Source organism: Heloderma suspectum, chromosome 8 (genome assembly GCF_057233095.1).
Source record: "Heloderma suspectum isolate Gila_16-S chromosome 8, 16-S_ref, whole genome shotgun sequence".
Taxonomy (NCBI): Eukaryota; Metazoa; Chordata; class Lepidosauria; order Squamata; family Helodermatidae; genus Heloderma; species Heloderma suspectum.
Window position 1 is genome coordinate 46,603,180 of NC_139465.1, and position 11,862 is coordinate 46,615,041.

The 11,862-nt window shown below is 52.0% G+C and overlaps 1 protein-coding gene across 4 annotated transcripts in view; it reads left to right on the forward strand.

Annotated features, from left to right (window-relative positions):
* NDRG4 (NDRG family member 4) overlaps window positions 1-11,768 on the forward strand; it is a 96,779-nt gene extending 85,011 nt beyond the window's left edge. For 2 of the 4 annotated variants that reach the window (XM_084812307.1, XM_084812309.1), the window contains one exon: window positions 5,821-11,768. In XM_084812307.1, the coding sequence (XP_084668433.1) occupies window positions 5,821-5,975 (155 nt within the window). In that variant the 3' untranslated portion in view covers window positions 5,976-11,768. Of the gene's footprint in view, window positions 1-381; window positions 1,085-1,264; window positions 1,304-5,820 lie in introns of those variants that run through there. The other 2 variants (XM_084812306.1, XM_084812308.1) reach the window with 2 other exon arrangements.
* The last annotated feature ends 94 nt before the right edge of the window (window positions 11,769-11,862 follow it).

Below are 11,862 nucleotides of genomic sequence, written 5' to 3' on the forward strand. Positions count from 1 at the left end.
GAGGACACCAGGTTGGGGAAGGCTGCCCTAGATGAGCGAGGAAATGTGTGTGTGTGTTCCCTGGGCTGAAAATCTCCAGCCAGAAGCCAGCGTTGCATGTTCCCACCCTCAGTCATATAGTCAGTGATAGCACCAATCATTGGGGTGGGGAGGCAGGAAGGACTAAATCCATTCCCCATTTCACCCCAACTCCAGATGGGCGATTGGTCCTGATGCTGAGTGTCTGCTGCTGGCTGGGTATTCTTAGCACAGACTGTTCTGTGGTATACATATTTATGGACAATCAAATCTGTGCATTTGAGGCAGCTGTGACTGGACTTCCCAGTTCTATGGAAGTCTCTGAGAAGATGGGGATGGCTTACAATTGGCTCCACTCTCTAGGACCAGAGATTTGGGAATGGACCCCTGGGTGGTGTCTGTGGCTTTGCAGCAGCAAAGCAAATGAAGATGTTAAAATCAGAACAGCAGGAGCCAAATGGCAGCCAGCCAGCCTTCCATCTTTCTGCTGAAACAGGGATCGGGCAGCAGCTTCCGTTGCTCCTTCTTTACAGTGTGGACCCGAAGGCCCAGATTCTGGGCGCTGTGCATCACTTCAGTTCTATGCGATTGTGTTTGCGTCTGTGGATCCTTCTCAGCCTTGTCAGAGAGACCCTCCGGGAATGGCCACGCACTGAGAAGCCAAGGCCCACCTTGGTTTCCTGGCACATGCCTCGGAAGGCCGCCCGCTTCCTGGCCTTCCCCACATTCCCTCTGCTGCACTCTGGAGAAGTGCCATGTGGGCAGCGTCTCAGCGGCGGCGTTCGTGGTCATGTCAGCCCCTTCGCAGAGATGGGGCCTTCGGATGCTTCTTTCATTCCAGTTCCACACCAGGCTTAGGAAATGGGAAACTGAGGCCGAGAGGGATGGGTTTGAGTGTAGGGCTCTCTCACTTTTTGTCCACTGAATCACATTTGCATTATAGTGTTCTGAAAATTAGGTGAATTCCAAGAAAGCATTCAGTGCTGGGGAGATCTATATTTATGCCCTAGTGCAACATTAGATACCTTATAAATAAAAATAGGAATAATTTGCCTGTGTGAAATTCTCCCTGCCTGCTGTCGGTGTGTCTGTCTGTCTCTTTGCATATTAGTTGTTGTGTCCTTGTCCTGTTTTGCTGTTGGTCATCAAACTGCGAATGTTCAGTGTTCCCCAAGGAGTCTCTTGCCCCCACCCAGCCTCTGTGCCTACCTTCCAGCTCCTATTCAACCCTCCGTCTCTCTCTCAGTTGCATACCTGAAGGATCGAAGGCTGAGTGGAGGATCAGGTACCCCCCAGCCCCCCTTGTCTGTCCACTTTCATGCCCACATACTGCATGTGCCCACCCACCACGCCTGCAGCATGCGCATTGCTGCTGCGCAGTGCGTGCTTTCTGCTGTGGCTTGTGTGCTTGGTCCTGCCAGGGAGATCTCGTGGGGAACAGGCCTGTACAGACAGGCAAGTTCTGAAAGAGCCAACGGAGGCAGGGAGAGGGGCTCCCATTGGGAAGACTCTGTCCATCTCCCCTGCGTCGGGGGTAGGCTGAAGTGGTCCTCTGGACTCTCTTGTCTCCCCATAGTTCTGTCGTTCAGATGCTTTTTGTGGCAAAAATAACATCTGGATGAGCCCAAAGCCATGTTGTTGCTGGTGTTCTCCAGCGTCTCCTGAAGTGGTGTGCGTGCCTGTGTGTGTGACCCTGGAGTGCCCTTCTTAGAGCTCAGGGGACTTCCCAGTACAAGAAAATTAGACTAGATTCAGCCACGGCATCTTCACACATCTGGAACCTCTTTGCAGGCTAGCGGGGGAGTGCTGCATGCCACGTGGGCTGGCAGAGAAGGGGCAGCTTGTGCTCCTCTGCCAGCCCATTGGCTGTTTTGTGCTAGGCCAGGATGTTGAACCTTAGGCCTGTGGGCCAAATCCAGCCCCCTAGAGGCAAATCCGGACTTCTGGTATTCCCCAGATAGCCACGTTCCCTCTCCCCCTCCTGCCAATCGTTCGGTGGTCTCCTGGCTTTTGTGCAGTTTTTTCCCCCATTGTAAAAGGTTGAGGTACCTCCGCTCAGGCTTAGTGACTGGCAGGAAGAGCTTAAAACTCCAGTGTGTGTGTGGGGGGTCCCCCCTCCCCATTTGCCCCAGCCCTGCCCACCACTGGAATGTGGCCCCCAAGAGCCTCCCTTAAACTGAATTTGGCCCTTGGCGGGAAGAGGCTTGGCTCGCCTGTGCTTGGGGTCGAGGCATCTCTTTCCCCATAGCGAGCGCAGGAGCACTGATGGCTGGAAGAGGAGGGAGGGTGCAATCTGCCTCTCTCCCCGCAGCCTGCTCACTGGTCCGCATGGAAGGCCTCGTCGGCGGTGCTCACCACGAGGCTGCTTGATGTCACCGAGAGCTCGAGGTCTGCCCATTCCCACATGCAGGTGTGAGTCCTCGGATGGCCACGGAGACAAAGTGCTTTGTGAAGCAGCTTGTGGAGTTGGGCATCGTCTGGGTGAAGACGCTGCCTTGGCCAGACGGCGGGTGCTTCCGGACAAGGCTCTTCTGGCACGCTCGCCCTGTCTCCGTCCCGGAATTCTCGGGAGGCTCCAGACATCATTGTCTTCTACTTGTGGCCCTCCTGGGTTTTCTCACATAAAGCTCATTTGTTCCCATGGAGAAGTCATTAAGGAGAAACAGACAGGATAGTTGCACAATATTTTTTTTATTGATAGTGCTTGGAGCCCCCTTATTTTGCAAACCATCCAGGCAGGGGATTCCAGGCGGGGCTCTTACATTTGAATCTACATTTGATTCTCCCCTTCCCTGCTGCAATTTCATCTGGTTGTGCCTTTTCTGGGTGGATGTGGCAGACAATTCCATTCCCCCGGCACCATTTTGTTGTCTTCAAAAATATTTGAGGACTTATCATGGCCCTTATCCCCCCCCCGCTCGCATCATTTATCTCACTTAAGGACGCAGGGAGGGGCTGTCTGGATGAGACGGTGCAGCTGCCCCTTCTCTCTGCTTTCATGACCCTTTCATTAATCCTGTGCGCAGGATCTCTTTGTGAGCATCCCCACTGGGTGAGACTGAGTAACACAGAAAGGGCTGCTAAACTCAAAGGGGAAGGAAGGCACCAGATCAAGGCATGCCTCTTTAAGACCCCCCCCCCCCGATGCCTCCAGCCCTCTCTCCACTGCCAGGGACTGGGAGTCAGTCACTGTGTAGGGCATGGCACAATGTGCTTCCAGGCCCGCAGATTTGCTTTGCTTCCAAGACGTGCCACCATGCTACCCGAGCTCAGCCCTAATTTCTCCCTTCGCCTCACACTCTGCGTCACCACTGCAAGGGGAGCCCCAAAACAGGAGGTGAAGCCAGAAGAATTTTGGTTTGCGGAGTGGCATGTCTGGCAGGCTTTGGCATGTTGCACTCTTCAGGGGCAGGGAGGTCATATTCCCCTTATTGTATCCATTCACGTAGAGCAGCTTTCCTCAACCTGGCACCCTCCAGATGTGTTGGACTACAACTCCTACCATCCCAGTTTGCGTGGCCACATCTGGGGGGCACAGGCTGACATAGAGTACGTTGTTTAAACATGTGGCATGGAAGCTGCTGTGAGCCACACGGCACCCTCCTTCCGACAGAAGCTTCCGTGGACCGCTCTGCTCTGCCATGGGGCTGCTGGGGTGGCCGCCCCTCTCCCCAGCCCACGCTGCCTGGCTCTGTGCCATTAATGCTGCCTGGCCCCTCTTGATCCCCAAGAGGTACTGCTATGCTTGGGGCTGGGCGGTGGTGTTGTTGGTGAGGTGGTTGTGTGGTGTGCTGCTGCCAGGTACCCTGTTGCCCCTGCCCCTTGCAGTCGAGGGGGGATGCCCTACCCTCTGAAGAACGTCCCTGTCTGCTTTCGATCTTTCCCTACTTTAATTCAAACACATTTAAAAACAAACACACACACCTTCAATTGTGTTCTGAGTCCCCTAATTTGTGTGACACCTCCCCCTCTCCTGCCTCATACTCTACACCAACCTTCCCCAAGCTGGTGCCCTCCAGATGTGTTGGACTGCAACTCCCATCAATCCCAGCCTGCAAATAAGGGGAGTTGCAGCCCAACACATCTGGAGGGCACCAGCTTGGGGAAGGCTGTTCTACACCATAGTCACAAATGCTGGTTTAGTGTTTGGATGTATCCTAAACTCTCTAACCTAATAATAATAATAATAATCTGTTAAAATGACCCTGGCAGGGCAAGGGGGCTGCATGTGAGTACCTTGAGGTGGTTTGTCATTACAGCTGCAATATTATGTAAATCACAAGCATGCTTCAACTTTAGGGAGATAACATGGAAATCTGGATATGCCCATTACAAGCGATGCCAAGGAGATGGTACAGTCAGAGAGCCCGACAGAAAGAAGTGAATCATTTCTGAGACTCGGGCAAACCCTGACCCCTCCCTGCAGTGCCAAAAAAGGCCGTAGAACCGCGGGGCCACGTGCGGGTCTCCGTTCAGCCTTCGGTGGGCCACAGGGCCACCAGCTCCTGCTCTCAAGCCTATTTGTGCTGCAGTGACGCAGTGGAGGCTCACAGGGCTGAAGTGTGGGGGCTTTTTCATTAGCAGGGGCAATGACATGGTTTGTTACCTTGCTCAGGATCCCCTGTTCCTTTTGAGCTTAGCTGCAATCCTCACAGTAGTTGAGGGAAAATGGATTTTCCCAGAAGCGATAAATGGTTGTGAACTATCCCTGCTGTGTTGTATTTTGGGCTGGCTTGGTCTCAGATGGGTAACCGAGACCCATGAGCTTTACAAAAAACATAGAACACACACACACACACACACGGATCAACACCACTGCCTGCATTTTTGGACTCCTTGGGGCGTGACTGTGGGGGCTGTCATGATGAGCACCTGCTCTTCCACATGGATCACTGTTGTGCAGCCTGCATAGTCTCTGCCACAGGGGTGGGGAACCTGTAGCCCTCCAGATGTTGTTGGACTCCACTTCTCATCAGCCCCAGTCAGCATGGCTAATGATCAGGGCTGACGGGGAGCCACAGGTTCTCTGCCGCTGCTCTAAGAGCGTGGGCCGCGTTAGGGCACATCCTGACCCATTGCAGCATGTTATCTTCTCATGTGCGCACCCTAAAAGAGGTGGACTAGAGGCAGAGGGACTCCTCTGGAGAAGCCAAGTGTCCTCTGGTTGCATCAGGTTTGGGGTGGGAGCAAGGGGTGGGGAGGGGCCGTGGCTCCGTGGCAGAGCCCCTGCTTTGCAGGCCAAAGGCCCCAGGCTCAGTCCCCGGCCGCATCTCCAGTTCAAAGGAGGTCAGGTGATGCTACAAAGACCTCTGCCAGTCATAGCAAACCACTGTGGGCTAGATGGACAAATAGGGAGCAGCTTTTTGCCAGGACGGCCAATATCCCAAAGATTTCTGTGTCAGTGTTCCCAGGCAAGCAAGAGGCAAGGTGCCTCACAGGTTGCTGCTAGCCTAGTTCGAGGTGGGGCAGCTGCCTGCCCGTTGCACCGTCATGGTTTCTCCTGCACCAGCTGCGGGCTCTGCTTCCTCCTACCCTCCCGTTCAGCTTGGGGTGTCGGGTTCTGCTGGAGCTGGTGGGCAGAATGGACTCCTTGCTTCTGCCTGCCACCCACTGCTGGCCTGATGCTTGAGTGGCTGACCGCTGGGCTCCTCCTGGCGCACTCAGTGGGGGGCAGGGGGGCATGGTTCGCCCCGCTTCCCTCCCCGCTGCAGCTTTGCTTGTCTTTGTGGCGCTTGCTCCGGCCTTCTTTCTTGCCCCTTTCCGGCCCGACAGAAATGCTGATGCTCTTCCATCTTTCCCCAGTGCCCTCGGCCAGCATGACGCGCCTGGCCCGCTCCCGCACAGCCTCGCTCACCAGCGCCAGCTCCGTCGACGGCAGCCGCCCCAGAGCCTGCACTCACTCGGAAAGCAGCGAGGCCATGGGGCAGATCAACCACACCATGGAGGTGTCATGCTGAGGGCCTCCAGCCTCCTCCTCCTCACTGTCTTCTTCACGGGAGACCTTGGGTGTCCACGCATCAAGTCGCTCTCCAGCTGGCCCCGTCCTCTGCAGCTTCCTGTGGCTTTGATTTTTTTGCTGTCTTTCTTTTCCTTTCACATCATGGAATATAAAGTTGGGGGGAAGCAAGGGGGAAGCAGCAGCTTAATGCCAGCAGGCCACCTTCACGTCCAGGCCTAGGAGCTGTTTCAGACCAGCCCTGCTCCCTCATGGCTATCTGTTGCTCACAGCCTGATGAGTTTGGGGCTGCTAGCCAGGGGGTCTTTCCCCTCACCGCAGAGCAGCAGACCGCTTGGGCTCTCTTGGGCTTGTCTGCTTGGCATGTCTCTGGGTGTCTTAAAGATTCGTGCAAAAAGTACCCATCATGTGACGGGTGTGGGAAGGAGGGAAATTGCAACCTTCAGGGCAGAGACTTCCAGCTTCTGCCCTGGAAGTTTATCTGGGAGCACAAGCTTTGGGCCAGCAGCAATGGAATGCCTTTTCGGTGGCTTGAGGGCCCTGGCACATGACTGTGCCTGTAGGTTTTGCCATGAGGGAAAGGGAAATGGGGCTTTCCTGGGAAGCAACACACACACACACACTCATTCGTGCCTGCACAGAGTCAAGCATTTTCCTTCAGCTGCTGAGGAAAGCTATCCAGATGGGTCCTGTTAAAAAATGGCCTCCCTGGCATGAACATTCAGGCAGGAGCGGGAAACTGTAAAGCGGGGGGGTTGACCTTCAGGCCTGCGAGGCAAGTCCGGCCTTCCCAGACGGCCACATCCCCTTTCCCTCCCCCAGCCCCATTCTACAAAGCTGGCTTGCCTCCGCCAAGGCTAAGTGACTGGCAGGGAGAGCTTCAAGCTACAACATCCCGGCATTTGGGGGGATTTGCCCCGCCCCTTTGCCCCGGCCCCTCCAACGTCTTTGACGCTGAACTGGAAAGAGATCCGAGAGCCCGGCCGCTGCAGCCTCACGGCCTGGCTGTGCTCCGGATGAGCAGCAGGATTGCCCGGCTACGTGGGGCGGGGGGGCTGGTTTCAGGGCCTCATCTGAAGCCCTTTGACCTCATCAAGAGCTGTGGTGCAAATGGCTGCTGGGAAGGACTTGGTGCGGCCTAAGCTGTCACCAGCACACCTTATAAAAAATAAAAGATCTTCAGTGCCAGGGAACAAAAGCACACGGCCAGGTCTATGCCCATATACAGTGGTGAGAAAAAGTTTGTGAACCCCTTAGTGTCACATATTTCCAACCAAAAATGTTATTAGATCTTAAGCTAACCTCATAATCCTAGATAAAGAACAATAGATAGCCTGATTAAACAAATGACACACAAGCATGATGCTTCTTCAACATTTATTTATCCGCAACTGATTCAACATTCAATATCCATGTGTGAAAAAGTATGTGAACCTTTTGATTCAGTACCTGGAGTTACCCTCTTGAGCAGCCATGACTTCCAATAAGTTCCCTGTAACTGTTGGTCAGTCTCTCACATTGGTTTTGAGGAATTTTGGCCCATTCCTCCTTACAGAACTGCTTCAGCTCTGTGACATTTGAGGACTTTCTTGCATGAACAGCACACTTGAGGTCCTGCCACAACATTTTGATGGGGTTTAGGTCTGGACTTTTGAGTAGGCCATTCTAAAACATAGAATTTCTTCTTCCGCAGCCATTCTTTGTAGATCTGCTTGTATGTTTAGGGTCATTGTCATGTTGCATGACCCGCTTTTGGTTCAGCTTCAGCTCATGGAGAGATGGCCTGACATTCTCCTCGAGAATCTTCTGATACACTGCAGAATTCATGGTTGTCTCAATGATGGCAAACCATCCAGGTCCTGAGACAGCAAAGCAGGCTCAAACCATCACCTTCCCACCACTATGCTTGACAGCTGGGATGAGGGTCTTCTGTTTGAACTCAGTGTTTGTTTTTCACCAAACAATGTTTCTTGTTGTGGTCAAAAAGTTCTGTCTTGGACTCGTCTGCCCAGAGAACATTGTTCCAGAAGTCTTGGGGATCATCTGTGTGATCTTTAGCAAACTTCAGAAGGCCAGCAACGTTCTTTTTAGAGAGCAGTGGTTTCCTCCTGGCCGTCGTCCCATGAACACCATTCTTGTTCAGTCTTTTTCTGATTGTTGAGTCATGAACATGCACATTAGCCAAGGGGAGAGTGGCCTGCAGATCCTTGGGTGCTACTCTGGGGTTCTTTTTGACTTCCTGGATGAGGCGCCATTTTGTGCTTGGAGAGATTTTGGTAGGATGACTGCTCCTGGATAGAGTGACTGTGGCCTTGAACCTTCTCCATTTGTCTGTCTGACAGTGAATTGGTGGAGCCCCAAATCCTTAGAAACGGCTTTATAACCCTTTGTAGACTAATGAACAGCAATAACTGCTTTTCTGAGGTCCTCAGAGATGTCTTTTGATCGTGGCATGACGCGTTTCCACGCAACTTTATGGTGAAGACCAAACTCAAAAAGTTTCTGATCCTTCTATAGGGTGGGGCCTCCCAAACTCGCTCCTGAAGTTCTACCTAATTCTTTTAACACCTGATTCTAATTATTCCCTTTAACTGAACTGATACAACCAGAGTTTCACTAACTTTTGCACATATCTTGATTCTTAAGTACTCATTGTTTGCCTGGTTTATACATCATTTTATTTCACAAGACATGGAATTGGTTAATATAAAACCTATTGAATATTTAGAAAAGGACTGGTTTTGATTCACGAAGACTATCATGTTACAACTATGGAATTTCCGTAATTATCATTAGGGTTCACAACTTTTTCTCACCACTGTAGACTATATGCAAGGTGCCATGGTGTTTCCTTGAGCAGCCCTAGCAAAGGTAGTTTCGTGACAGTGCTACAAATGTCCTAACAGACTTAATGGCTTTTTTGCAAAATGACTATTCCCAGGGACCTTCCCTTGAGGGAAGGAAGCCCTTTTCAAAGCAGTGAAGGCTTAGGGACTCTTAGGTGGGTTTTGGACAGCAGCTTGGCTTGCCATAAAGGGGGACCCCGGAGTGTGGGGGAGTTGGGCAGGCACGAGCCCTTCCAGGGACTAGCAGGCCTCCATTTATCAGTGAGAGGGCATTTTTAACTTGGAGAGCACACACAACAACCCTATGAGGTAGCTTGTGCCCACCTTTCTTCTCTTCACAGATTGGGAACTAGGGTTAGGAGAGTGAAGCCACCCAGCAAGATCCTGGTGAAGATGACAAGAGTCCCAGAAATAGGTTCAACACACATACCCCAAGCTGTCCCTCAGGAGTTCAAATTCCAGCAATCCTAAACTGTCAACAGTGCCTAATTTAGTTCCCTGTTGTGATGACAAATGCTTGCATTGATCTGGGCAAGGGCCCCGTCCCTCCAGCCTGTCTGGTGGCAGCTCTTCTGTGTTTCCGTGTGGGTTCAAAATGAGTGACCAAATGGAAGGCCCTGAGAACTTGTATGATCCATTTTGGCCAAGAGAGAGAATAAATCTCTTCTGTTCTTCAGGGATTTGATGGATTATGCAAAGCTATTGGGACTGTCCTTGCATTGTTCTTATTGACCTAATCAGTACCACAGCCTTCCCCCCCCCCCCCAATCATAAGGCAAGGCTGGGCTGGGGGAAAGTCTTGATGTTTTACACACAGAGTGAGAAAATTGCAGCAGAAAGTATCTGCTGCAGCCTTTCCCCAGGAGAGACTGCGCAGCCTCTCAGCCCAGCTTATGGGGCAGGGGAACAGGACCTCGGGCCTGGGGGCCAAATCCAGACGACCTGGGCTCCGAAGATGGCTATTTCCCCTCCCCCCCGTTCTGTTTTCCCAGCTTTTGTGAGTTTTTCCCCCATCCTCTCAGAAGGCATTTTGATCCTGCCCCTTTGGCCTTCAGTCCTGCCCTTTATTTATTGCGTTTATATCCCGCCTTTTTCCCTCTTGCAAGGAACCCAAGGCAGCTTACATTCTCCTCCCCCTCCTCTCCATTTTATCCTCACAACAACCACCCTGTGAGGTGGGTTGGGCTGAGGGTCTGTGACTGGCCCAAAGTCACCCAGTGAGCTTCCATGGCCAAGTGGGGGTAGGACCCAGGTCCCAGTCCAACACTCTAGCCGCGGCACTCACGCTGGCTCTTTTCCTTTGGCCCTGCCCACTGGATTAAAGCCTCCATTTTCTCCAAAATGGAAATTCCCTGTGGCTGCACTGGCTGGGGATGGTGAGATTCATAGTCCAAAACCTCTGGAGAGAACCTGGTTGGGGAAGGTTGATGTAGTGTGATCAAACCTGCATTACTTTTTTATTTAAAATTATTTTTAGGTCGCCTTTAAAGGTGGAATTCTCTCTAGGCAGCATACGAGATAAAAATCGCACAAAGCAGATAATATAAAAATCTATGAGAACCTATTCAATAAAATGCAAGGCACTGCACAGAATGTAAGAGAGGAGGCCCGTAGCCCAGGGAGCTGGCAATCTAAAATTCGACACGGGAAATGACGGAAGAAGTGGAGGCTGGGCAAATACATAGCTGTTTCAGCTCCACGTGGGACTGGCGGAGTTGGATCCATGGTCCGACTCGGTCTAAGGCAGCTTCCTATGTTCCCGAGCTGCCCTGTGCTGTGGCTCCGGGCAGCTCCAGGCCCTGGAGGGTGCAGATGCCTAGAGGGCAGCCTTTAGGCAGGTTCCTTCCAACCCCCGCGTGGCTTGTGTCTTGGAGTTTCTCCATCCCAGAACCCCGTTCTGACAAACATATAAGTCTACTTAACTCCTGCCCCCCTTCCCAGCCACCTTTCTGCGGAGGAACAGCTAGCAAGAATTTGCCTAACATTTTCTGGGCATGTTCTCATGTTCCACGGGTCTTTGAAGAGGCCATTCTCCCGGGTTACTGTGCATAAGACCCCTGTTGGCATGGCCTTGGAGGGAGACCTCGCCTGGGCCTGTCCAGGCACCTTCCCTTCCCCATGGGCGTCACGGATCCACCCAACCCTCCTTGCTGTGTGCGGATGCATTCTTAGTCTTGACATGGTCTGTGACTGACAAAGCCCCAGCCTACAGCAGCCACGGTTAGGCCACTTGGTGGGGCTTCTGCCCAGGGAAGACCTTGCGGGGCTTGGTCCGAGGAGCAGGGTGTCTCTCTTGGATACATGCTGCTCAGAAGCCTCTGCGGCTAACTTTCTCAGCCGTCCCAACCTGGGGCCTTCCTGGTGTCGGACTACAACTCCAATCAATCCAAGCAGAGATTGATGGGAGTCATTGTGCAACACACCTGGAGGGCACCAGCGCAAGGAATGCGCTTTCCAGCTCCTGCCCATAGGTGCACACACGCAAGACCTCTTTCGCTTGAGCGGTCTGACGTTGCCGCAACCGGGCCAGACGCACTGCATTTGTGGTTGGCCTGTCTTCTGATCTCGAGATGCTTCTGTTATGTGCTTCCTTCTGAACCTTGAATATGAATGTTTGAAAGCTACTAGGACTCCTTTTTATTGTAGATATTGCTGCAATTTTTCTTGGTGTGTTCTTTCAGATGAGATAGAGCTATAAATACCTATATATAATACTTATCTCAGATTTTTTTTCATTCACTTGTAACGATCGGCAGCCAACGTGCAGTTTTTTGGCTTTTCATTTGAAGGTGCTCTAGCTACTACTAGGTGCGGGGGGATTATTATTATTTACATTTTCCTGATAAAAGTGGAATTCAATGATTTTTCCTGTACGAGGTGGAATGTCAATATTTTTGTGCATGACGGTTGTTAATGCTCTTTGGTTGCATTGATGCCACAATATCTACAAAATAAAGCAAAAAAATAAATACAACACCCGTTGTTCCGGACAGGATTATTGTGCGGGAACCTAATAAAAATGCTAAAGTCACGCAGACTTTC